This window comes from Pteronotus mesoamericanus, unplaced genomic scaffold, assembly GCF_021234165.1.
Source record: "Pteronotus mesoamericanus isolate MK-2021 breed Mesoamerican mustached bat unplaced genomic scaffold, CSHL_Meso_final scaffold_85, whole genome shotgun sequence".
Lineage (NCBI taxonomy): Eukaryota > Metazoa > Chordata > Mammalia > Chiroptera > Mormoopidae > Pteronotus > Pteronotus mesoamericanus.
Window position 1 is genome coordinate 35,735,786 of NW_026555329.1, and position 27,078 is coordinate 35,762,863.

Genomic DNA, 27,078 nt, shown 5'->3' on the forward strand with positions numbered 1-27,078 from the left:
TTTTTCTTTCTACTATAGGTTTTTACTTTGTGCTTATAAGGAGGCTTGAATAAAACATCTTATAGTTATAACAGTATATTTTAAGCTGATAACAACTTAAGTTGAATGTATTCTAAAGCTCTATGTTTTTATTCCACATTACATCGCATTTTGTGATTTTGATATCATAATTTACATCTGTTAACAAATTATTTTAGTTATAGTTGTTTTATTACTTTTGTCTTTTAACCTTCATACTACATTTTTAAGTGATTTACCCACCACCATTACAATATTAGAATATTTTGAATTTAACTAAAATTTACCTTTACTGGTGGGATTTACACTTTCATATGTTTTCCTGTTACTAAATAATGCTCTAATTACTGTATTTTGCTATGTATTATGCACATCCATGTGTTCTGTGCACATTATACACAGGACTATTACACCCATTATTATACCCATGGTATGTAATCATTATACCCATGTATAATGTGCTTCCTTATTTTTTCCTCAAAAATTTGGGCAAAAATTATGCATTATACACAGTAAAATACAGACAGGAAAAGCTTCCTTTAACATTTCTTGGAAAGTCTGTCTAGTGGTGCTGAACTCCTTAGATTTTGCCTGTCTGAAAAACTCTTTATCTCTTCTACTAAAACCAACTGCAAACACTAATATGCTGTAACAACCAGCCCTTCACAGTTGTACACATTTTGAAATCAAAACCCTATATAAAATGACAGCAATGTCCTTCCCCCTCTATACCTACCTAGTCTATTAGATAGGACAGAGGAATGTAAATGCCTCTTGGTATTATCACTAATAGTATTAGTCATATAATCTTTAATAAATCTCAATTAAAATTATTCCCTTAGTGATCTTAAAATATATGTAAGAAATTTTAAAGACTATGTTCAGAACAAGTAAGTAGACAGAGGTTCTTTTTTCAGTACTATGTATAAAAGAAAAGGAAAATACTACCAATAATTAAAAGCAATTCATTTCTCTAAAGAAAAAACGTGCTCTACAATGATACATTGTGAAGTGATTTATAGCATATTGACTGTAGTTCCTTTAATGAAAAAGTAATTGTCCAAGTTTTCCCTGGAGAATACTCTCAGTAACAACAATCCATGCTCATGGAAAGTCATGAGTTAGAAAATGAGAACCAAATGAACTTACAGCTGGGAAAAGCCAACAATAATTAATTTAACACCAGATATCTGTAGAGACATGCATACATTTCAAAATTTCTCTTGGGAGAAACAAGGTCGTTGAAGGGCACAGACCACTTATTTAACATGTTCAAAGAAGTTTTACTTAATAAGATAATATGCTCCAAAGGTTTTGCATTAAAAGATAACTTGTTTTAGGACTAGGAGGTTATTATATTTGGTCAATACCATCATTTGTATTTCAATATTGTAGCAAGTATTTATGAGAAACATTCCTAAAGTGAGTTCACATTGAACTTGGACAATCTAGTCCTCAAAAGCAGCTGAGAGACAACAGTGTCATTAAAAGGAGCTTTATTCTGATTCATTGGCTAAGAAAATGGGAACAGTTTGAGGTCTTCCATGTTGTTTCATTTTAATAAGCAGCAAGCATTTTTCATGTCCTTATTAAAGCAGTTAGTGTCTTTCTCTAGTCTCATTATCACTGCCAGAGTATACTCTCTGTTGTTTCATAACCAGGACAATTCCTTTTCATTTCAGAGAAGATCAGAAAGTCAAATCTGATTGCTCACATGTGGTTGTTAATAAAACTCCTATTGTGCTGCTTAAGGTACCCATGGGGATTGTACAGTTATTTATATTTTCTTATAGTTTTCTATAATTATTTTGATTGTACTTTCACAAAGTAAATGCATCTCCACCAATTAAAGCAGTGGTGGGTTAAGAATATTCATCAGACTATGTGAAAGGATATTGTTTTTAGGGTTTTGATCAAAGCACAGTAATTAAATTGCTGTTAACATGCATTCAACCCAAGTGTTAAATTAAAATGCTCAGCAACTTTGGAGTTTATTCAAGCAGATGTTAACTATTTTTGAAAATAAACACGACACAGGACTTGCATGCATGACATGACTCTTTGTTGTATTGAAAGTGCTAAAAAATGACTACATAATTTTGAGGGATATAGTTTATGGTATATAACCAATTTGATTACTGATAATTCAGGTCAATTCAAAATTTCAGAATCACCAACTTCCAAAAAAATCTCATTTTGGTTTATATCTTTCTACATTATTTGCTTCACCTCTTTATTTTCTTTAAAGGCTCCAGGAGTAAGAAATATCCATGAAAACAAGCATCTGAGGCTATCAACTAGAGAAAACATACTTTGTTGTATAGATATTTCATTGTACCTAGTTTGACAGTGCTTGCAGCAAAAGTGATCAGCTTTACTTCCATTCCATTAGCTGTCATTCTGATGCTAGACTTTTAGCCTGCTGTGTGTGAGATGTGACTGTCATGCACAATTCCCATCAAAGGTAATTTTCTGTGCAATGGTGTGTAAAATTTACCTCTAATTATGATAAGATCACTGATGGGTCACTTATGATATGCTCTCTGGAGACAAGAATAGCTTTCGGCAAGATTCATCTGGAGAAATCAAATTGGTTTGACCATGACTCAATAGAAAGTAAAAGTCTTTTAGAAAATGATTCCTCAATCATGTTTAAAGTCCCAAAGAAACCCAGAGAGGAGGGCAGTATGCACAGTGGTGAAGGCTATGAGTTTTGAATTTGTGCAGACTTGAGTTTTGATCCAGGATTTCTGAGCCTAGAGGACCCTACAGAAATGGCCTCTGTGCATCTCTTGGCTTCTATTCCTAACTTTTGCTACTGGGGCTCCATCACCACTGGTCTCCTTCCTGGCCCTTGAACATGCCATGGCCACTCTTATATTGGGAGTCTTTGACCACAAAGTTTCCTTTTGTTGAACTGCTCTTCCTTCAGATCACCAGGTGTTGGAACCTCCTTGTTCTTCCACTTTCCAATCAGTGGAATGTATCATATCCACTATTTGAATTATCTGAACATAGCTTTTCCCTCTCTATTTAAAGTAGCCAACCTCTGACTCAATCACTATTGTATCATCCCATTGCTGTTTTGAAGTACTAATCATAGTCTTAAATAATTTATTTACAGCTTAATGTATTATATAATTAAGTTTAATCAATGTATAATTAAGTTTGCATATGACCATAGTGGGGAAAATATCTAAGAATGGAAGGTATCTTGACTAGGATATCCCACAACCTTGAAACCCCACTGACATTAACTAGCTGAGTCACCAGCCCACCACTGCTGCTAAATTGGATTAAAAAGGAGATCCTTGTTAACAAATTAGGATGGAAGAACTTCCTGGACTTTATGTAAAACACCATGAAAACAGAACTAATTATTAGAAAAGATAACTAATTATTATTTCACTAAAATAGCATTAGAATGATTTCACATTTCACTATGATCACGGAGGGTCTCCATGAAGGGAGAATGCTAGTCACTTTAGTTAGTTATTAACATTTTTGAGTAGAGTTTTTGTAATGGTAGTAAATAAAAATGAGATTAATAAATATGTTGAAGTTTTGTATTTATTTAAATTTATTAGTATTTTTTTTAGTTCTCCTCAAGATAGCATACTTATAAACATAACAATGACTTTTCAATGGTTCATGTGCAGTAAATATTTGTCAGTGAATGACTAAGTGTTTGATGCACTGGAAGACCTTACTTGCATTCTAATCCTCAACGCAAATTGTAACAAGAAGAAGAAGAAGAAAGATGAAATCCTTACCACAGGGTCCAGTCATGGCTACAGTATGGCTGAACATTGCCAAGGTAGAATCCCAGAGACTGAGTGACCTCCACAAGATTGGTAAAGTCAAGACTAATGCTGTTGAAAAGGACAGATGTCATGATGATCTCATCAATAGCCCATACATCTTCTCCCTGGGAAGAATGGTATGGTTGCCACCATCTGAACTGAATTCCAAACTGTCTTGCATCATCTGGTAATTCTACAGAGATTATTCTAAAGGAGAAACAAGTAAAAATTAAGATTACTTTGACATCTTAAAATACAGTTATAGCAGGATTTTCTTCTGCTCTATATAGTACTTTAAAAAATTAGTTATCCCACTATTGCAAACTTTCTTCTGAGATTTCCAATTTCCTGTTTGATCCCAGCAAAGTCTTCTAAACACATCTAAAAATGTGACTTTGCTTTCACTCATCTGCTCTCAGAAAAGCTAACTCGGTAAAACACAGGTCTCAAACTGGCAGGATTCGTCTTGGTAAAGGACCCTCGGCAGCTTGTTACACAAATTAGAGTTTGGGGCTGGTTGGAAATGTGGCCCTTCCTCATTCCCATGAGTTTAGCACAGTGTGCAAGGTCACTTGCTGTGTCACGCAGCTATGACAACAAACCTTTATCTGACAAATGGGGACGAAAATTAAGAATAATATCTAATTTCCAGGAGCAATTATTGTACACAGCAGCATAAACCATACATTAATTGTCACTGCAATGACATCTGCTTGAAAGCTCCATAAATCACAGTAGCATGCTGCTCACACCCATATACAAGGTTAGATGTGAAACAAATAGCAAATGCAACATTTGTCTCCATCAGTGTGCAATTAAAGACCAGGAGAAGTGTTTGCAGTAAACTCACACTGAAGGGACTGAGTCTTTTTCTAGTGAGCAAGGAAAAAGTCTCAAGACAGTGACTAGTTGGATAACTTAGAAATAAGTTATTATTTTTTTTATTGTTGTTCAATTACAGTTGTCCCCATTTCCCCCCCATTGCTCTCCCCCACTCTACCCACCCCCACCTCTCACATTCAATCCGCCACCCTGCCTCCGCTGTCTTTGTCCATGGGTCCTTTATACGTGTTCCTTGCCTGCCATTCACCTTCTTTGCCCTGTTATCCCCCTCCCCTCTCCCCTCTGGTTACTGTCAGTTTATTTTTTATTTCCATGTCTCTGATTGTATTTTGCTTGTTTGTGTTTAGGTTCCACTTATAGGTGAGATCATAAATTATTTAAAAACTGTAATGTCTAAGGCATGATTTACTAAGAAATTAGATTGATTTTAATATTTGCATTATATTATCTTTAGTTATTGTGTAAAGAAACATTAAATCATATCTGGAAATGTAATTTTTATACACTGAAAGTTATTAAAATATCTATTTTCTTTTTAAATAATTTATACATAAAAATATGGATATAATAAGACTATCACCACTGATTATACAAACTACTAATAAGAAAGTAGTAGAACTTTGCAATGTGAGAAAATATGCCTTTTAAGTAATAAAAAATCAATATTCATATACAAAAATATAAATTAAAAAACAGTTCTCAGGCTAAAAATACATAGCTATAATATGTTTACAGTTTTTAAATACTTTTCATGTCTGCTGAATTGTTTTTCTTACCAATGTGAATTTGTTAAGAAAATAAAATTTAGTAAAGTATTTTCAGTTTTCACCTTAACTTTTCTAAATATTGATTTGTTTATTAAATCCTAAATAAGCATATCAGATATATAGAATAAAACATATTAAATATATAGAATAAAAATATTTGAATTGGCTCAACAATGAAAAAAATCATACATTCATTTAATAATTAATTTGATTAGCATTATTAAAAATTATAATTTTCCTTTATATTGATAATTAAAAGCTGTTACTATTCTGCCTGATGAAAATATAATTTTTAAAAATAACAAATGAAAAGCAGAATTTCTTGGGCAACTTTATTGGAAAATGAAGTGCATATATGTGTATGATAACAGTAATTGAAAAATACCAATATCTTCCCTGGCAGAGATACTAAGACTGTGGGTCTGTAACTAGACTCTTGGGTAAAGTCCCCACTGTGACACCTAATGGTTAGTAACTTTGCAGCCACAGGGAAGGTACTTAACATATGTGTGCTTCAGCACCTTCATCTGTGAAATTGGGATAATATCCTTATGGCAAATTCAGAGACTCTTTTTAGTCCTTTACTATTGTGTCCTAGCACCTAGAACAGTACCTGACACACAGTAAGGACTTAACAAATTCTTGCTGCATGAATGAGCTACTATTACCAGTATACCCTCTTAGAGATTTTAATATGAAGGCAGCTTTTAAGTGACAGTGCCAGGATCTGGACCTCGGCAGCAATCTTGACCTTTATGTCTTGGGGCAGAGTGGCAGTTTTCTTTCACAACTCTATGCATATTACAGTGGCTGGTTAGAATAGCTACAGAACCAATGATCAGAAAATCCCTAGATGACAACCCAAGGACTTAGGTCAACTTCTGTATCAATATTTCTTTTTAAGGTAGGTACTAAACTCATATATTTCTTGTGATCAAACACAATAATCAAAACAAAAATAAGATTAGGCTTCATAATAATTTCAGAAAATAAAAAAACCCTATAATTAAGAAAAATCTGAATAATTTTAGTTTCATCAGTGATACAAGTTTTATATTAATAAAAATACCAATTATTTCATGACATTATAATCAGTTGGAATTAAAAGATTAACTTAAATATATTCACAGACTGCAAATTTTATAAATAAGAAGACAGAGTTCTTTTATTTACTGATTGAATTATAGGCAAGCAAATTATTAGAAATTGACTAGAAGTAAATAATCACTAGCCAATTAGCATATCTAATTTATGGATCACATTTCATTTTCGAACAACCATGACAGAAAGGAAGAGTATGGAATTCATATCAATTACAGGCAGCACTTTATGCTGAAGAAAATATAGCGAATGGCTACAGGCATCAAGATATATTTAACTCTCCTATGAAGAATTTACATGGCTTATATTATTTATCATATAAAATATAATTTAGTATATCTAGGATATATCAAATCCTACTTCTGTCAATCATTTTTTATTAATAGGTTGTAAGACAGATGGGGAGGGTGGAAGAGTATCATGAGCAGAGGTACACATATAGAAAATGAAAGTGTTCTTCCCACTCCTTTAAAGAAAAAAATCTACACTCTGATCTTAATCTTTCAAGCTATGCACATACCTAATGCTGAAAAGCCACTTTGATCCTGCTTAGAAGAAAAATGTTGTTGTCAAATGGCAAGCAAGATTAAACATACCTTTCCAGCAACACATTAAATGTGTAATTATTTTTCATATCAACAAAGATTAACTAAATATGATGATATAGACTAATTACTGAATTTTGGAGCTGCCCATCCTTGTTAGAAGAAATTGTGTTTTAGGCCCAGTTAACTTAGGATGGGGGCTATTTTCTTCATGTTTTCATCATTATTATCACCACCTTGATTTTTGTTTAATTTTCTTCTAATGTTCACTACGGAGAGCTTCTGAAACATTTCTTTGGGATTTATATGTCTCTATAGAATGAGAAAGTTGAGTTTAGCCTTGCATTTACCTTTAAGGGAAAATGATACATCTGGCGTGTTCTTAAAATTTGATATGGTGTTTATAACTCATTAATAGTTATTAACTATAATGTCTGTTACATGTTACTTTCTTTTTCTGTGAAAAAGAAGTTCTCATCAATTTGTAAATACTTAAATATAGGGACAGGGCTAGGAATAACACTCAACTGAGTCCAGCTTATCAGCAGTGCGCCTGCCTGTCTGCCATGGTGCCAGTGCAAACCCTAGCACCCAAAGCCCTTCCTCCGTCTTCTTCACATCGCCCCATGATCCACATGTACTTCCAGGAAGGCAAGCGATGTTAGTTTAGTTCTTTATAACAGGCTGGGAATGTTAGCCACAATGTTACCTCCTCCAATGGTATTTGCACTTTCCCATTCTCTTTCCCTGATGTTTTAAAGGAATTTCAGTGAGCCGATCAATAATGTTCTAAAAGGGATGAGGATGCTTTGGACACTTCCAAAGTTGTACCATTATTGGTGATTACTACTCTGCTGACATGGAAGGGGAGCCTCGTTTTAGGTGAAACTTAAATTTCACAAATGTGACTATAGATTAGGAAATAAGTAAGTTAAAGAAAAATATAAGGGGCCTGAAGAAAGGACTTCAAATATATCCTCCTTTCCACCTTTGCCAGGGACTCTATACACGGTAGAAAAATTTCTTTGTGTTCATTACTTAATTACATTATGTGAAAACTTCATTGATTATCAGATTTTATGAGTTACTATCTCATATGACTTATTGTAACACATAATACTATTTTGTTAACATATATTCATTAATAGCATTTATAATTTATTGTATTAAAACCATATCTAATAGTTTGCACTACAGTTAAATAAGAAAAATAGTACTAAGTATTTTTATCTTTCCTAGGCATAAAAATATTTCCTGCCCTGGCTGGTGTGGCTCAGTGGATTGAGTGCCCGTGAACCAAAAGGTCACTGGTTTGATTCCCAGGGAGGGCACATGTCTGGGTTGCAGGCGAGGTCCCCAGTAGGGGGCATGTGAGAGGCAACCGATTGCTGTTTCTCTTCCTCTTTTTCCCTTTCTTCTCCTCTCTCTAAAAATAAATGCAATCTTTAAAAAATATTTCCTTACAAATGTACATTTCAAAATATGAGAATAAATTTCTTCAAATTATTGTAAGTCAGTAGAACAAGTGGATCAGAAGAATACAGCTTGCTAATTTTTCATTGCAAGACACATCAATCTTTGTCCTTGCCATCTTTCAATGGAAAAATATCTGGGAACTTATACTATTTGAATTTCCCCAGGAAAGAGATATCATTCTAACCATTTTCCAAATGCTTTCCAACATACCTGGGCTCATGATAGTTGAGATATGAATAGTGCTCCAAGAGTTTCCAAGTTATTCCATTATCATAAGAATAATGCAATAAAACTCCTTCTCCAGGCTGGTCAGGGGCTCTGCATGTGCTCAAAACAGACTTGCTCCCCAGCCTCAGTGTGAACTGGAGGAACCTAGACACGAATTGTCTATAATTAGTGTGTGCATAAACATTTTAATCATTACGTTCCTTTTGGTTTTTAAAGAACTTAAAACGGGTTTAAATGAACTACCCAAAATCTGTAGGTTTCTACCCATCCCTATTTTATAAAATGTAAATAATATTACTGCGAGATGTAATAGTATGTGTAGAAGTTGAGGTCAACACACCTGTTTAACATACAGATACATCCATACAAATATAACTGTATATTTACACACATTTGTATACTATGACTTGTGTATGTACACTTAAAATGCCAATCATTCCTTTACTGCATTATTTATTAGGTGCTGGGGGAAGGGAAGATGTAGGGTAAATCTAATCAGCCTCTGCAAGCTGTCAGATAAATAAAACTGCATAAATAATTAACTAGCCCTTGGCTTGAGAACACAATTTTAATGCTAACATTTCACATTTTTAAAACTCCAGTCAGTCATTAGTATCCTAAAGTCATCCATGAACTTTTTAATTTATTAAAAGTTAGGACAAATTAACGGTATATAAATTGTAAGCTCCCTCTCATCCTGCTTAAAAATGGGAATATGTATATATCAGTAAAAAAAGAAAATTAATAGACCTAAATCCAATCATTAGTATCTGGTTTCGGTGTGTATTCCATCCTGCTTTCACTCACCTGGATTGTGAGCTGTCAAGGAAGGACGTAATTAGCTGACGCCTCCCATCTTTGTTGAAAACCAGGGCCTTACCACTGGCCAAGACACCACAGCCAAAGCTGACTTCAGCACCACGGATAGAGTAAAAGTTATGATAAGAGGAGAGCCTGGAACTGCCAAAGCTTTCAGAAATAAACATTGGGAATGTCTGGGATGCCATCTCACAAGCTGGACCGGAAAATCCAGGGTCACACCTGAAAGAGATCCCATGAAATTAAATCTTAAATGGTTGGTCCTTTCAGAGTTTCCTGAATCTACTCTGGGGAGGAGGAAATCCAGAGGTGGGGATCTGACTGATTGATAAGCAAGACTTATTAGTCTTTGGAGAATTCTGAATCTGAAAACTTGATAAGGGAGAATTGATCATGAATATTCCAGAAGAATACAATCTTTGCATAGGTCTTCTATAAAAAGGTAATGATTAAAACAATTCAGCATTCACCTTCAACCAATGCCAGCAATTTATCTGCAAATAGATCTATGTTTGTGCACATTTCTGACTTAAAATCTTTGTAAAAGGTATATGATTTTATTCATAATTATGTTCATTAAATTTGTAAAAGAAACAACATAAAATACTTCTCTATAAAATATCTAAAATAAATTTCTTCCAAGAAAAAATGTAAAAATACATGTTATATTTGTGATTGGAATTATTTGAAATATTTGAAAAAGATTGGCAAATAAATTTATCCTTAACTATTTTAAACTTAGACTGGCATTTTAAAGGAAAGGCTTACACCCTTGACTTACATGGATGGCCTTAGCAGAACTGTGTTGCCTCTCAGTGGAATCCCAAATTAGTAATGCTGAAAAAAAAGAAAGAAAGAAAACCCCACACAACAACCTGCCTGCTGCTATGTAGGAAAACACACTGTATACGTGTTAGCTGACTAGAATACATATGGAACTCCTTGAGCCTCTGTCAATGAAAAAAAAACTCATCACAGAAGACTCAATAATAGGATTATCAGTATCCTTCTTATATTTAAAGAAGTTTATGCATCAGGGGATACTTTCAAGTTCCTTAATTTTATTGTACTATTTCTTTCTCACTATATTTACTCTCTCACCCATTACAAAATTAAATTAAATTGGCATCTTTTTGGATGGCATGGGAGTTCTCATCAAAGCATTCAAAATTCCCCAGAGTCTGAAACAAGCTTTGTATAAAGCAAGTGTACCAAGGAAGTGATATTCTGGCATAATTCAGAAGGCTATTCTTTACCACCAGTGTTGAAACTGGGATCTATGCTGGCCTCAAGGAGGGTCTAAGGAATGTAGGAATGTGCTGAATCAAATGCCAACTTTTATGTGTACTGGATGTTCTGAGGGAGAAAACTGATAGTAATCATCATATTATCAAAGAAGTTGGACCCTAACTTGCCAAGAATTACTGTAGAGTGAAGTTTGAGGATTGTCTTGGCACTAGAGATCAGAGTGGGAAATAAAAACAGTATTTTACAGAGCATATAAAATGAGCCTCACAATTTGCTTTTTTCACGTTATCTCATTGTCTTAGTCAGACTCTGAATAGCCAAATAGTTTCCAAAAGGACTTAAAAATTGCCTAAAGAGGACACATTTTAACATTGGGAGACTGAATATGGTGACAAATTGGAATTAGTGTGCCTGCCTCACCCGGGATTATTTATCGCCAGAGTATTTCAGGGCAAATTCATCTTTGTGTCCCTTAAATATGTCTTCACAGGGCTAGCAATTGGGAGAAATTGGTGATCATTTAGAGATGATTCACATTGGAATCAGTTTCCATTAACTGGTTTTGAAAGTGTCCTTTTAATCAAAAGTTACACAATTGGGATAGAATGTCTGGCCTCCTTGTGTTAATTTATCTGAAGTGCATTAGACAAGAGGATGGCTTGGTTATGGAAAATGAATGAAGATAACCACTTGAAGAAAACACAAGTCAATGTTTCATAGAACTAGTGAGTCAGTGTTTCTGAGTGGGAGTTGGTGGTTTTATTAAAAAGCACAGAAATGCACATTAAGTTTTGAAGTATGAATAGGATTTTTCAATTCTTTATGTACTTTATAAAACATTTCTGTTGTGCAAAGTGAGTTCTCTGTTAATTAAATTCATTGAAATATAGTTAGAAAGTTAACCTGACAGTTTAATCTCAGTGCTGCCAAGTGTCTTGCCTCATAATATATTTCACAAATGATAAGTTCCAAAGTCTTTATAAGCTCTCCATTAATGAAGTAATTGGCTAATTAATTAACTACCATTTGCCTGGAAGACAAGAAAAAACAGACAATATAATCTTTTGTTGGAAACGTAGCCATATAACAAAGACTGTCTGTGGTTTCTGGAATTTCTAGGATATTTTATATTTAAAAATGTCATGCGAATGACATAAATATGAATATCTATCCTTGGGATAAACATAAAACAATGCTCCAATGGTATCTACATATTACATTATTTATGTATAATTTCACACTAATATTCAACATTGTTATGTAAAATACTTTATATATCATTTTGAAGACCCAAATGATTTTCAAAAGTAAGCAAGACTATAAAGTTATTTTAAAGATGTATTTTCTTGTCTGATAAATTTAGCTCACTCAGTTTCCTTTGGCATTGGGCCTATGGGTCAGTACAGATTTTCATAATTCATTTACAAAGCATGCTAGGAATTAAAAATATGACTCATGAACACTAAAACTTTATGGAAAAATGACACATTAAAGGTTGTATATAAAGACAAAAACAGAAGTCATCAACCTATAATGAATTCCGTTTGTTCACAAATTTATATGCGGTATGCTTAATATGTTCACAATTTAGCTTAGTAGAAAATTATTTTATTCATCAATTTCAACTTACAAAATATACTTAATATTCTATTATACCTAATTGTCATTTGAAGTAGCCTACTTTAGGCCTCAAAAGGCCTCAAAAACCCTAAAAAGGAAATTAAAACTAAATTAAAATGTACTTTATGTGGCTTCAACACATAAAGTACATATCAAAAAAGAAAAGTGTTAGTATAATTTTAAAATGCTCACTTGCAACCATGTCGAGTGCACTGTCCTCTGCCAGAACAGAATTTGAGACACGACGGACCGATGTAAACTGCAAGGCAAAAGGCAGCATGTTAAAAATGGTATAGAAATGGGAAAAACCAAGAATACCAACAGTATATAAAAAGTTTTGTGAAGCAATGCCCATGAAATCTAGCCCATGGTGTATCTGTTGCACACTGGAGTCCAGTGTGACACATGGAGTGCCGTGGGACAAGGTAACTGCTTATTACAAATCTGTTGTTTTAACTTAATTCTTTCAAGATTTTGATGTTTCATAGCAAAAAAAGTAAAAACACGTGATTTGGGTTCCTCAATGAAATCTCTTGAGCTGAAATGATTTCAGGCAGAATATTAATGCTTTTGTCTTGAATCTTGTACATAGTTTAATTTCTTTAGGTAGAAATAAAAAATTTGCAAAGGATCAATTTGCTATATCATGAAATAGGTTTTAATTTAATTTAAAAACTATAAAAAATAAAAACTATAATTTCCTTTCTTATCTGGGAATATCTATAACATTGAAGATGATTGCTAGATATATTTCTAAATATTAATTATTCTTCCTGTAACAGGCAATTAAAAATCTGTTGTTGAGCATAACATTTTCTCTGTAATGCAGATCTTTTCCTAAGTGGTGGGCTTGATGGATAATTATATTACAAACCTAAATTCTAATCTTTGGAATGCTGAGAAAAAGGGCTCCTGATTGTCCAATGGTAGGTTCGGAGATACTCAGATTCAAATGTATTTAAGATATTAAGCCATTTGATAATTAGTACAATCAATCACCCCAAACAGTGTAAAAGTAGGACAAAACCAACGAGGAATTAGAGTTGCAATGGTTGTTAAGACATCACATATTCAATTTCAGGCATAAACAAACTTAACCATCCATGATCATTTTCTTCTCTGCCATGTAACCATGTCAAAATTAAATGATTTTATTTTAAAATAAACTTTCTTGTAGCCTGTGTTCCTAAAAGCCCTTACTCTCTGGAGCCAATTAACAGGTACAGCAATTCGAATGTGATGCAAAGCAGGCCAGGAAAAACTCTTGCTGAAGGAAACTGACGGTTGAAGAAGAGATTAATAGCAGGTTGCGTGGTTAAAGCTATCAGCTTTAGGTGTCAAAGAACCCTGGATTCAGATTCAGTTTCACTGGGAAACTTTGGATAGGTGATTTATCCTATTTAAGCTTCAGTGTCCCTATTTTTTATCCTTGGAGAAAACACGAAACGAAATGTTTCATGCTCAGTATGCTGCCTGGCACCATATGGTTATGATTATTATCTCCATCCTGGGGTCATGAATCCTTCTTGCTCCATCCGCCTGAGGGGCCCCACTGGACACAGAGTGCTGAGGAATCAGAAAGGGTCTTTATTCTTCTCTGGCCTGGAAAAATTGGTGCATTATTTTCCAAGCCAAAAAATACTTAATTTTTTGTCTGTAGTAGGATTTGCTCTTAAGTCCTGTTAAGTGGTTCACTGCATTCTGCAGGTTCACTTTTGAGGATGCCCTATAAGTATACCTATGTCACAGTTCAAGAAGCTCCCATTGTAAAAAACAAACACAAACAAACAAAACAAGAACAAAAACAAAACAAGAACAACAACAAAACAAGATTTTAGACATCAATGAAAAAATTATAATTAAGAATTGTGTTGTTATCTCTCCCTGCTGAAGATGGAATCATTAGGAATCAGTGTATGGTAAATTCACAGGCTCCTTTTTCTTAAGGGTGTGGAAAGGATAGATTCATTTTTCTCATTATTTTCATTAATGTAAACAAATTGAAAAAATTAAAAGGTGATAACTAAGATTTGCTATAGATGAGAAAATCCATTTTGCTAAGAATTTCAGGATAATTTCCAAAATACTTTCTTTACTCGCTGGCAGAAGCTAACTTGTCATGAAGAAAGAGCATACTTAACAGAAGCTGGACATTGACCTGTTTTCTCTCTGTGTTTTTCTTCACATAATTTTTGAATTTCACAGTGAAATGAGAGAGACACCTTTGGCAAGCTGGCACACACGTCTTATCTCTCGAAAGGAATGAGGGTGTGTCCTCCTCTTGCCTTATAAGGAAGCCAAAGAGCAGTTTCTGCTTTTGTGAAAGCCTTACATATAGGATAACAGAATTAAAAAGATCCTGCCCCAGATTTTGCATTTGGCAAACACTGCTCACCATGTTCATTTTATATATCTTCACCTTTTCTCATTCTACTCAAATCATGATGATGAGAAGTCAGGATTGTAGTAAACACTTTCTGACTTAGAATCATGTTGTAATAACCTTCTTTAGGAAATTCAGATATCTTTTTCATAGGCTTATACATGCTTCATTGCATTCTTAATTTCATCATATGCTTTATTATTGATTTTCCAATTGTTTTATGATGATCAAAATAATAGAAGGTCATTATAGGACCTTTGAAAAGTATGACAGCAGGCAAAAATCATCCATATCCCACTACACAGAGGCATACTTATTCCCTAGAGCTAATTAACAGGTGTAGTAATTAAAATGCTATGCAAAATGTTCTCCAATGGAAAAGCTCCATTTTAACAAGCTCATCTTTAGATGTTTTTGCAAATGCACTGTTTACGTCCATATAATTCATGTGGTTTTTGCAATCTGGAACTTTTATTGGTCTTCTTTGAGTACAGATTATTTAAAGACTTTACATTGCCTCATTAGCAAAGAATTTTGCCTGAAGTTATTTCTGAGTTTCAAGAATCTATTTAATTAATTGTATATAAATTTCTAAATTATTTTAAAATAACAAAAAGATGAAGACATGGAAGATCAGCATTAAACAATGTATAGGCTTCTTCTATTTTATAAAATCCATCACAATTCAGTGGCTATACTCAATTTGCTTAAGGATTGACATTTTGTTACTGCCTTCTTCCATCCTCTGCCTACTTTATTGTAATATAACTCTTCAATAAAATTTATATACTCTCAGAAAATAGGAAATCTCTAAATCTTCCTATACTTAGAATTATTAAAAACCAGAGAGTTCCCTATTAAAGATAAATATAAGAAATTTATGGCTACGTAACACAATACTCAAAATATCTTCTCTCATGTGCACTTATCATAAGTGACATTGGATTTAAAGTTAAACCAAAATTAACAATTAACTTAAAAATTAAAGATAACGTTTTTATGTATATATAAATTTTTATTTTATACTGTTTTCTGAAAAAAGAGGTAGAAGTTTTACTTCCTAAGTTTCATCCAGAGATGATGTTTCCTTATATGTGCTGTCTGCATCTAAAAGATAAGCATTCCAGATGTTGTAGTTACTAAGAGAAGAATGGGCCTTATTTTAATACATGCAGTATGGTAAGTATTTATGCTAATTTTGTATAAAACATCCAAAGAAAATGATAGAATATCTCTTGTCATCAATGTGAATTTGAGTTTCAGGGCTTCATGCATTTTAAAATTATGTGTGTTGAAACATTCTAGCATCTAATATTGCTGACTCCACTGCCTTATTTTTTCTGATTGTGCATCCTTGGGCTTCTAATGAAATGCAAAGGAGAAAGGGAAGAAAGGGCGTTTAATGAATCACAAGACCATGACTTAGAAATGTGATTAAGTCTGTGCTGATGAACAAAAGCACAGGAAGACTCTCCATCAATGGTATGTGATTAAGACAGGCATAAACTAACCATTATCAATTGCCCACATGTTTCCGAGGATGGGTCCTGTTTGTCTCCAGCGAATTCTGGTGTCCCGGGTTAGTGCTGCGTTAGGAAGGGGAATTGTTATTCGGTTCCACCTGCAAGAAATTTAGCACAAAACAGCTCCACAACACTGTTCAAATCTTTTGGATTTATTTTACATGCTTTTGATGTTCTAGTCTCTGTGTGCTTGGGGTAGCACTAAAGTTTGGTAATAAAGTTTTTAAATTCACTTGTGAACTTTATTTTTTTATAGTTTTAAAACAAACATGTCACTTCTAAAAACATCTATATCATGCTAGAATAGTGAGTTTGTTCTTAATAGCAAAGGATATTTATTTTGGTTTTAGACATTCTTTTGCATTAATACTCAGAGCTTAGATAGTAGTCTATGATAAGCATCTGCGCAGAGATGGGGTGACAATTAGCATTGATTACTTTTTATTTTTTTGCTATCCCATAGTCCTAGGCACATAAAACTGACTGACAGCTGCCAGAAAGGGGAGGGGAAATTGGATGAAAGATGGTGAAGGAATTAACCAAAGAGCATTTATGAACAACCCATGGGTACGGACAACAATATGGGGATTGGCCTGGGGTGGGGAGAGGGTAGGGCTGGGTGGAGATAGAGAAAGGGAGAAAGAGTGGGAACTACTATAACTGAATAATCAATGAAAATAAAACTAAAAAAAGAAAATAATTCTCAACTTAATTTTGCTATCCTTGGAAATATTTTTACTATTTATCTAGTGCTTAGTCTGTAGAATGGTATTTTACATCACCACCTCTAACTCTCTTAACTGCCCTCAAAGGGGTGCATCATTTTCCTTAATTTATGTGGAAAGAAGTAGTAAGTTAAAGAGAGTAAATATCATTATACAAGTAGATTGTAGAATCAGGACTTGGACCCAGGTTCAGTTTCAAACCTTAACTTTCTTTCACTTTTCTGTGTTGCACCATTCCATAAGTAAGTATTTTGGCAATAAGCCTTTTGGCAATAACCACAGGATCATTATACAAAATTAAAATTTTATGTAATCCAAAATATAAGAGCCAAGTACATGAAGAAAATGACCCTACAACTGATAATCTTCACTGGATATGTTGGGTTGGCAAACCAAGTCTGTTTAGCTTTTTCTGTAAAAGACATATTTTTCATTTTTACCAATAACTTTATTAATTTGGGTATTTTGAGTATGTTGGCTATCAGTTGCATGGTATAACACTGATTGTCCTTAATGTCTCAGTTTGATTGCTATCATCTTCAACTGGTCTACAGGACTGTGGAGCATTGTCCAGACAGAAATCTCCAGCACAAAACTTTGCAAACCACTTTTGACACATTTGATCAGTCACAGCAACTTCTATATATATTGCACAAATCTTTTTTTATGTTTCGGTTCTGTTTTTACATTTCTTGAAATAATAAAGCATAACACACTGAACATGTTGCATATTCTCTTCCATCTTCAATATTAAAATAGCTACACAAAAATTCACCAATTTTGATAAGGTTTTTAAAAGTGCAGACTGATATGACAGCTATCACAATACAATCTAGCACAATTGTTTTGAATGATGTTACAGACAACTAAGCACTACTAGAGCCGTCTTAAAGAAAATAACCAAACGAACTTTTTGGCCAACCCAATACCAGAATTAGTCTTTTTTTTCTTTTTTCTTTCTTTATTTCTTTTTCTTTTTCTTCTTCTTCTCCTTCTTCTCCTTCTTCTCCTTCTTCTCCTTCTTCTTCTTCCTCTTCTTTTTTTTTTTTTTTTTAACAAGATCACTTCTAAATTGCTGAAAAAGAAAGGGCAGCTTCCTTGCCTATTAAGCCAAGAATACTAGCCTCAGGCTTACTCATTGATTTTGGATCTGAAAAATGAATTAAAATCTCTTGATATCTCAGAATTTACTCACCCACTGTAGTTTTCAGAGGAGTAGATAGTGCTGTGGGGGAGATGTGGTCCAGCACAGATCTCAGGTAAACACTCAGTGTGGAGGAGGGACCAGGAACGCCCATGGTTGGTAGAAAACTCTAAGCTGACACTGATAACACAGAAACAAACACAACAAGAATGAGACAAATATAAAAAATAAAATGTAATTACTCTTTTCTTGCTAAGTACATTAAACACCGGTATAACCAGGATAAAATATTGTAGAATGCTGTTTCTGAAATGATTGTTTTCCCCTCCGCTGAAGTCTGACAAGCTCTCAAAGGGCAAGCAGTAAAATTACTGTTATAGAAACAAACCCTGTTTTAAAGACAGTAAACGGTAACTTGAGTTTGTGCTTCTGTGTTTGATAGATGGCAAGGCAATTAGCATGTCTCACACTGCCACTTCATCCTGTGACTGTGAATGACAAAGTTCTTAGAAAGGACAAGAGCAACACTTCATGTGAAACTGAGAAATCATAGCTGTTGAAGTGCTAATTGATTCCTGTTCCTATTATTAGGGGGTCACTAGCCAACATGAGTTCAAGCTTTTTTCAGTTGTTTTTTCTTTTCTCTCAGCAATGTGTGGGAATGGATGGCTGCCACGGCACGGTGCAAACACCTCTGACACCTAAGACCATCCTCTTAGAATAGGTCATTTCTACTTGAAATCTGTCCAATGTACTCTGCATGTTAACTAAAAGTGTGTACTTTATCAATGAGTAGTTTATTAAAAATCCAGCTAAAACCTACTGAGAAGTTGCTCTGATTTAACAATCAAGTCAATGTGTTCACTCCAAAATAGGGCTTCCTACCTGTTACCAGGTTGATGTGTTCCACATCCCAGATTAATTGAAAACTGTATCATGTGTGACATTGTAGAAGGGAGAACAGGCAAGACGTGGAAAAAATCTACAGCCCAGACATTCATATTATGTCCTTTATGGTTCTTTTGCTTGAGACAAAATTTGGTAGCAGGAGTCTGAAGTTCAGGGTTGATGACTGTAGAAACCAAAGATGGAACCTTCAAAACAAGGGAAAACAAAAATCACTCATTTTACTTCCTATATGAGTCTGTGTGAATTTTCCTAGATTTAGTCTTGCAATTGCAATGTACATACTGACATTTTAAGCACCAGGAAATGTCTTGTGTGTTCTATTTGTTATTTCATGCTGTCCTCAGAGAGTCACTCACTTTAGTCACTCAGAATTCCTCCTTTGCAGACACCTAGAACTCTGCATGTGTGACTGATCAGGCCCTCTCTTCCTGAAGGTAAGTTGGTGTAGGGTCTCCAGAAGTTATTAAAGCATATGTATCCATTTTATATACCTTAGCATAAGACAAAGGCAACTTGATATTTACACTTATCCTCAGTACTCTTTCAAACTGAATTTGTGTAGTACTGATAATGGTTTGACAAAGTAGGTATTCTGAAAACAGGACCCTGAGCAGTAACAGCCAGAGCCAATGAGTTAATCCATGATAACTTACATAATTGATGTGGTCTGGGTCATGCACACATAAATAGCAGGTGTAACCCTCCTGAGTCACATCTAGAAAAGTAGTCCATTATTAAGTCCCAGGTGGTGAAACTTGGGTGACTCTACCACATGATTGTTCCCTATTCTAGACTCAGTGTTTATCCCCTGTCTTCCTAACTGAAACCATGAGGGGCCAAATGCTGGCTGTGTTCAAGCTGTTTAAATTACCTAGGATACCATCAATGTGGAGAGGAGGCTAACTAATAATGAATGTGTGAGTTTAGTCTCAGCACACATAAATCTATTATTAAAAAAGAATAATTCTATACCTTATGACAAGCATCACACATAATTCTGAAGATGTCTGTAAATACCAGAGCCAACACCTGTTCTAATCCAGAGGGCAAAGGAGAAGGGTCAACTTCAGTGGCTCTAATTAGCAATGAAAAAAGCAAAGGCAATATAAATCTTTACTTCTTAATGTCTTCTTTCTAGGAAATCTCAAAATGCTGAATAAAAATTCATTATGCCTGATAGTAAGACTGTGAGGCTGAATAATTAAAGGCACTTTTAGGGCTTCCTTGGGAACAAGAGTAGCTGTCAATCTGTGTATTGGGCTCTGCCTTATTGTCTCTGATGGGCTGTAATTCATTCATACTGATTAAACCTAATTTTTCATTTGTATCAGGAAAAAGAAATATATGTTAAAATGACCATATCACTTTTAAAGAAATTTTGTAACTTCCTGGATTGCTTAAAGAGAAAGTAATTCTCTGCATCCACCTTGGTCTTAGTGATTTTGAACTTGGCCTCTGGGGTGGGGCCATTTGATGCATGAATTGGCATGTGTACCTTATATGAGGAATAGGAAAGGGTATCCAGTGTAATGTGTTCTTTTCTTCCTTCAGTCTTTGCATAGAGGATGATATCATTTTCATGAGAATCTCCAGGGTCACAAATTCCTCCTGCACAAAATAAAAATTTTAAATTGTTAGTACCAACTTGTATCCATAACCATGTCAATATAGTATTAAACCTCAGAATATAAGTATAGAACCCAGGTGTCACTTAAGAATAAACCTAAACAAAGGTAACCAGACCCAAGGAAAAAAATATGAAGAGAGTTCAGACAGGCCATGCTAAAGATCCAAGACTTGACATTTGTGAAGGCCAAAGTTAATATCTACTTGATGAGATTACTCAAATAGTATTCTGCAACAAGCTATGACCTCATGTCCATATTTGAACCATTACTTCCTTATATTTAAGGTCTACATGTCCAGAGTTCAAAAGCTATTTATTATGGTTTTAAAAAAAGTATGATAAGCCAGGTGGGGTGGGGGAAAGTTGTGATGGGAAAATGGAGACAACTGTATTTGAACAATAAAAAATATACCTATATGTAGAGAGAGAAGTAAAAAAAAGTGTAATGACTCACTGCATCAAAGAATTCTGAAGCAGTTATTTAAAGTGTTGCATGTAGTATCTTTAATATTTTAACACATATTAGGTGTTTGTGTTTTAAATGTAGTTCTTTTACATTTTTTATTTTTACTTTTGGTACCTTATTTAATTGTTGTATAACTTACCCAGAGTAGTGTATTCCTTATCACTCTACTTTACAGTAATAGGAAATGACTGAACATCAGAATTGAGAAATAATTCAGAGCATCTTGATGATAAAACTGATAATAGAGCAAGCACCTGAAACTAAAGATCATTAAGTAGTGGAAAAGCCACAATTCAATATTATGTCATTTAGCCCTTGACCCTCTAATCTTCTCATGCATTCAGCCAATAATCCTTATGGCTGGTGTCTTCTATTAACTGTCTTCATAACCCATATTTGAAAGAATTATACATCTAACTAGAAGTCTCTCCCATTGCCATTATCCTTCATTACAGTACCAACCATAATAGCAGGAGTATAGCAGGAAATACATGGATTTCCTGGCAAATATTCTATCCTGAGGGTCCAAAATGTATAACATTAACTTTTTAATTTTTTTATTGTCTTTCAAAATATTCCTCCATCTCACCATTAGTGTTAATTTTTATCTACAGGCAATTTCTATTGCTAACAATTTACGGTAACAGTAAGGCAACATCAAACTTCTAAAATAAGGTTACCATCTGAGAGTTAATCTAGTAAAATCAACCAATAATGCTTGAGATTCACCATCTGCATAAATAAATAAATAAATAAATAGTCAATTATTGTAAATGTCTGGATCAATGTCAACCTGGGTAACAGGGGTCTATCTTAGGGAGAAATCACTGATATATGATGCTAAATAAGAAAGCTAGAATCTAATCAGTACAAGAAAGATCACAGTAACAGGAGTAACTTGGATGGTGGTATTCATGAAGCATTGAAACCTGGCATGTTACAATAGCTAGACATACATAATTTGGCATACAATAAATATTTACTGATTTAAGTATCTGAATTGAGAACAGAGACGCCAAATATGGTGACAATGTAGTCCTCATCCTGTAGAGAAAATATTATGATCTTGGCATTTAATGTCATACTTTTTAACATTTCATTACATATTTCTACATTATAGTGAATATAGCTAGTAAAGCCATTCTAAATGACAGTCTCTGGGAGAAAGATCTACATGAAAACTAAATTCCCATTTTAAAAATGTAACTTCCATATGGGGCATATATTAAAGACTTACCAAAAAGAACAATACAATGTGAGAGGTTACAGGCAGAGCAGGTTTAAAGCACCACACCCAAAGACACAGGAAGTGAGCACGCAGTTCTAATTTCATTAATTTGTATCCTTGTAAATCTTCTCTGCTGTCTTAAGAACAGTTCATGTACTGCACCTGCCTTTCACAGAAAAGTGAAGCACAAGTGGGAGCTTATTCAGCCCAGAAAGACAGAATAAGAAAGTCCAAAAGGAACCAAGACTTTAAAATGATGACAGACTCTATCTGAAAGATTCCTCTGGGGGCAATTTATCAGTTCTGTGAAGCTTCAGTGACAGCAGCTCCTACAGAAAGGTATGGGTTCTTCTTCAGCTTCATGTTTTGATATGTTGTAGAAAGATATGACTCAAGGGCATTTTATACAGCAATTAAAAGCACAGAAAATTTCAATAACAACTAGATGGACAATTTTAAAATATTTTAAACCCTGTTTTAAGGGGCTTTTAAGGCATTTATACTAGGAAAGTTATTTTGTTATTTACTATGTGCAGGATATTGGGTTAGAAAGGAAAATAAACCCTGACCACAAAAAGTTTGAAAGACCGATACACAGGAAAGAACGATAATCAGCAGCAGATTGTGTGTGCTGCATTGATTGAAGTAAAAATTCAAAGAAAAGAGATATAAGTGTTGGCTAAAAGAGCTGGGCATACAGAAGATGCTCAATAAATATTTATTGAAGAAATAATAAAGGAATGATGTATATTATGTTATTTTTGTCTTTATTGCATTCTAAGAACAGTGCTGGATACTGGTCTTCAATGTAAGTGAATGTATAGAAGAAGGACATAGACCTTGAACTAAATTTTGAAAGTTAAGCAAATTTTCCAGAAATGGTAGCCACAGTAGACTAATATGAACCAAGTATGTAACCAGGAAGAACAAATAGACAGGGCCTAAGAGGAAGGATGGTAATCTGGTCTAGATTAACAATCAGCCACTAATTCTTCTAAGGGGCCATATTTAATGAAGAATCACTTGCAACTGTCTAGCATACCTTAAATCTCTTCCCATATTGCTTTCTTCTGCATCAGCTACTAAAATTTTAAAGTCTTTTCTGGTCTTCTGCTACCATACTGTCCTGCTTTCTCCTCAAGATCAACACCCCACTCTTCTGTTTACTGATGCACTTCTTGAAGGCATAGTCCTCTTTCAGTGTTACGTGTCTTTATTTTTCAACTCTATGGACTTTGGCTTCTGAGGCACCATACCAGGGGGCATCACTGGTTGGCTCTCAGCCCTCCTCCTGGTTGATGTCTCTCGGTGGCATTCCCTACACTGCTGAATGCCTCACCCCTGAACCACTCTCTTCCCTTCCTCCTTTAGGCGAGAACACCACCTTCCTCCTGCATTTCTTCATGTCCACTCTGTGTTCTTTACCCTCTCCTTCCACCTACACCTAGATGAGTGTTCTCCCTAAGAATTTTTCATGCCCTTTGCTTACTTTGCCTTCTACTTAGGAGAACACAGTGACTCCAGTGGCCCCAACTGTCACCTGTATCAGACTTTCAGATCCTGAGTAGAATCTCTACCTTCACATGGCCTATCAGAAGCCTCAACCTCAACATATCTAATATAATAAAAACCTTCTACTCCACATTTGCTCTTTATTTATTTATTTTTGACATTTTCTATTTGGGAAATAACCCCATTTTTCTGGTCATGCAGGAGAGCAATCTGTTCCTCTCCAATACTGATGCCATAATCCCACATTCAACTGGGTGTGAACTTCAGTTGGTTCCTTTTCTTCAATTATTTATTCTTTATCCCCTTCTTCACATTGTTACCACCATCATTGCCATAATTCCTTTGTTGCTTGAACTAGTACAGTAGCCTTTTAACTTAGGGTTGCCAGAAAAAAATACATTGCATGAACAGTATTTATACAAAAATTATTCACTGTTTATTTGAAATTAAAACTTAAATAGGCTCTCCCTCCCCCAATTCTGGCAACCCTATCCTGACTGGTCTCTTGTCTTCTAATTTCTCATTGTTTCAGTCTTTCCTTCATACTCCTTCCAGAATCATCTATCTAAAACACATATGAGAATATATTACAGAACTGACAGGAATCATCTGACGGCTCCATGTTACCTAGAAAAAGAGAACCCAAACTCCACAGTGTGATATTAAAGAAAATCATGCCTCTGGCTCCAGTCTGCTTCTCCAGCCCCACTATGTATATTTCTGTTCATCTATATTGGGAAAATCACCCAGCTCCAAATGTGTCCTGTACTTTTATACTTGTGCTTTTTCTCAAAATGCTGGTTTAGGTTCTAACTTCTCTCCCTAAATTTAAATCATGTCCATCCTTCATGGCCAGGTTTAAATGCTAGCTCCATGAAGCTTTTCCCTAACCTTCCACTGCAATTACCCAGAGCTTCCTCTGCACGTTCACAGCATCTTCATTCTACTACAGCGCATTGCATTCTCCCTTATAGTCAGATGTTACTTGTGGGCAAGAACTGTCTATAGTTTTTATAATAATAAACCAAAGGTATATTGAGTCTTAACTATTTATTAGGTACTATTTTGAGGACTTTTTATGTATTAACTCACTGATCAGCAGCTCTGTGATTCAGGCACCATTTCCCCCCATTGTATTTTCCACATATTGTAGTTCAGTGCTCTATAAATTCAATAGGAATTCATTAATTTTTTAAATTGAATGGAGATACTTTTATTTGGGATAATATATCTTGGGCTCATTCAAATGAATTTTTACCTCACAGTCAATATTATTTTAATTGATTTATTAATAATCTGCTTTTTACCAGAAAGAATTAAAGATGACTTAATCTCATATAAAGATGACAATATCTTATTATAAAGGCACTGAATTGAGTTGATTTACTATGATTCATTATGAAAACAAAAATCAAGAATTCAAAACCATTATGTTAAAATAGTTAAAAGGGAAAATATTTAAATTAGGCTGTCATATTAAATGTTTATTACAATTTGGTGGGGGGGAGGCTTAAGGTTTCTCAGTAATCACTCTTAATAAACTGAGAGCCAGTTTGAATTCTAATTATTTAAAGGAAATGAGTTCTGGGTCTTTACATATACAAATCATTTCAGAGTCAAGGTGAGGATATCCTCATGGTAGGAAAATTACATTTCTTTTTTGGTTTTAAATATTATTTATTTAAGTAAATTTTAAGTGTATTTTTTGATTATGCTATTACAGTTGTCCCACTTTTTTCTCCCCCTTATTTCCCTCTGTCCTGTACCACCCTCCCACCAGCATTCCCCCCACCCTTAGTTCATGTCCATGTGTCATACATATAAGTTCATTGGCTTCCCCATTTCCTACACTATTCTTAACCTCCCCCTGTCTATTTTGTACCTACCAATTATGTTTCTTATTCCCTGTACCTTTTCCCGCATTTTCTCCTCTCCCCAACCCTGCTGATAACTCTCCCTGTGATTTCCATTTCTGTGATTCTGTTCCTGATCTAGTTGTTTGCTTAGCTTGTTTTTGTTTTTGTTTTAGGTTCAGTTGTTGATAGTTGTGAGTTTATTGTCATTTTACTGTTCATAGTTTTGATCTTCTTCTTTTTCCTAGATAAGTCCCTTTAACATTTCACATAATAAGGGCTTGATGGTACGAGATGTTAAAGGAAGATTACATTATTTTACTTTGTATAACTTCCCTGTTATCAAAGAGATCATTACTGGAAATGAGGTAGCATCGCACAGGCAATGTGTTTGAGAGCATCCTACGCTCTGAAGTTCACCATGCCACTGGGAGCAGTAGGAAGTAAGGAATGTGGGAGCAAGTAACAGCCAGTGCTGAAGCTTGCACTCAGGAGGCCTGTTTGTCCTGATGAATTGACATCTATACCAGTAAGATCAAAGGTTGACAATGTTTATTTCCTGTTTAATTTCCAGGTGCTGCCTGTGCTTTTCCAGTCACTCAACAAAAGAAGGCATGTGACAGCTACTCATAGTTCTGGAACAATATCCAGTTAAAGAATTTGTAACTGTGCTTTTGTTGACTAAAATGATAAATTTGAGAGGTCAGAAATTTCAACCCCTTAAATCCTCCTTGAATATTTTTTTTCCAAACTTCTATTTACTTGCTCTAAATAATTTGAATAAAAACCTACATGTCTTATGGACACTTGCTTTTCTTTATGTGTTTGCCAATCTATTAGAAAGTAGAGAATATTTTACTTATATATAGTACTTATGAAAGTACTATAAAGTATTATACCTACCTACTTTTTCTTCCTTAGCTTCCCATAACAAAAGAATTATGCCCCATGAAAACAAATGACTCACCTTGATGACTAGTTTTTGGAAGCTAGGACTTTGGACAGGGGAGTTACTTTGTTCCCAGTTCTTTCCCATTGTCTTTTCAGCTATGACCATAGAGGAAGTGGTGAGGAAGGGGTTATGGCATTTTGTCTTCAGGCCTAGTTGTGGCATGCCAAAACTAGCTTTCTTACAGGAAGGTTCCAGCAGGGTTCATCTGAAGCAGGTGTGAGCACCACAGGCTTTTGCTCAAACAGTAGAACTCATATTTCCTGAATTTTCATTTTATATTGTAGACAA

At 34.5% G+C, this 27,078-nt stretch overlaps 1 protein-coding gene across 2 annotated transcripts in view; it reads right to left on the reverse strand.

Annotated features, from left to right (window-relative positions):
- The window catches only part of RELN (reelin), a 558,168-nt gene that overhangs the window by 157,911 nt on the left and 373,179 nt on the right, over positions 1-27,078 (reverse strand). For both annotated transcript variants that reach the window (XM_054564075.1, XM_054564074.1), the window contains exons 13-20: positions 20,648-20,760; positions 19,129-19,337; positions 18,295-18,423; positions 16,363-16,472; positions 12,661-12,727; positions 9,589-9,822; positions 8,764-8,925; positions 3,792-4,028 (exon numbers count right to left, since the gene is read on the reverse strand). In XM_054564075.1, coding sequence (XP_054420050.1) covers positions 3,792-4,028; positions 8,764-8,925; positions 9,589-9,822; positions 12,661-12,727; positions 16,363-16,472; positions 18,295-18,423; positions 19,129-19,337; positions 20,648-20,760 — 1,261 coding nt within the window. The remainder of the gene's footprint in view (positions 1-3,791; positions 4,029-8,763; positions 8,926-9,588; positions 9,823-12,660; positions 12,728-16,362; positions 16,473-18,294; positions 18,424-19,128; positions 19,338-20,647; positions 20,761-27,078) is intronic.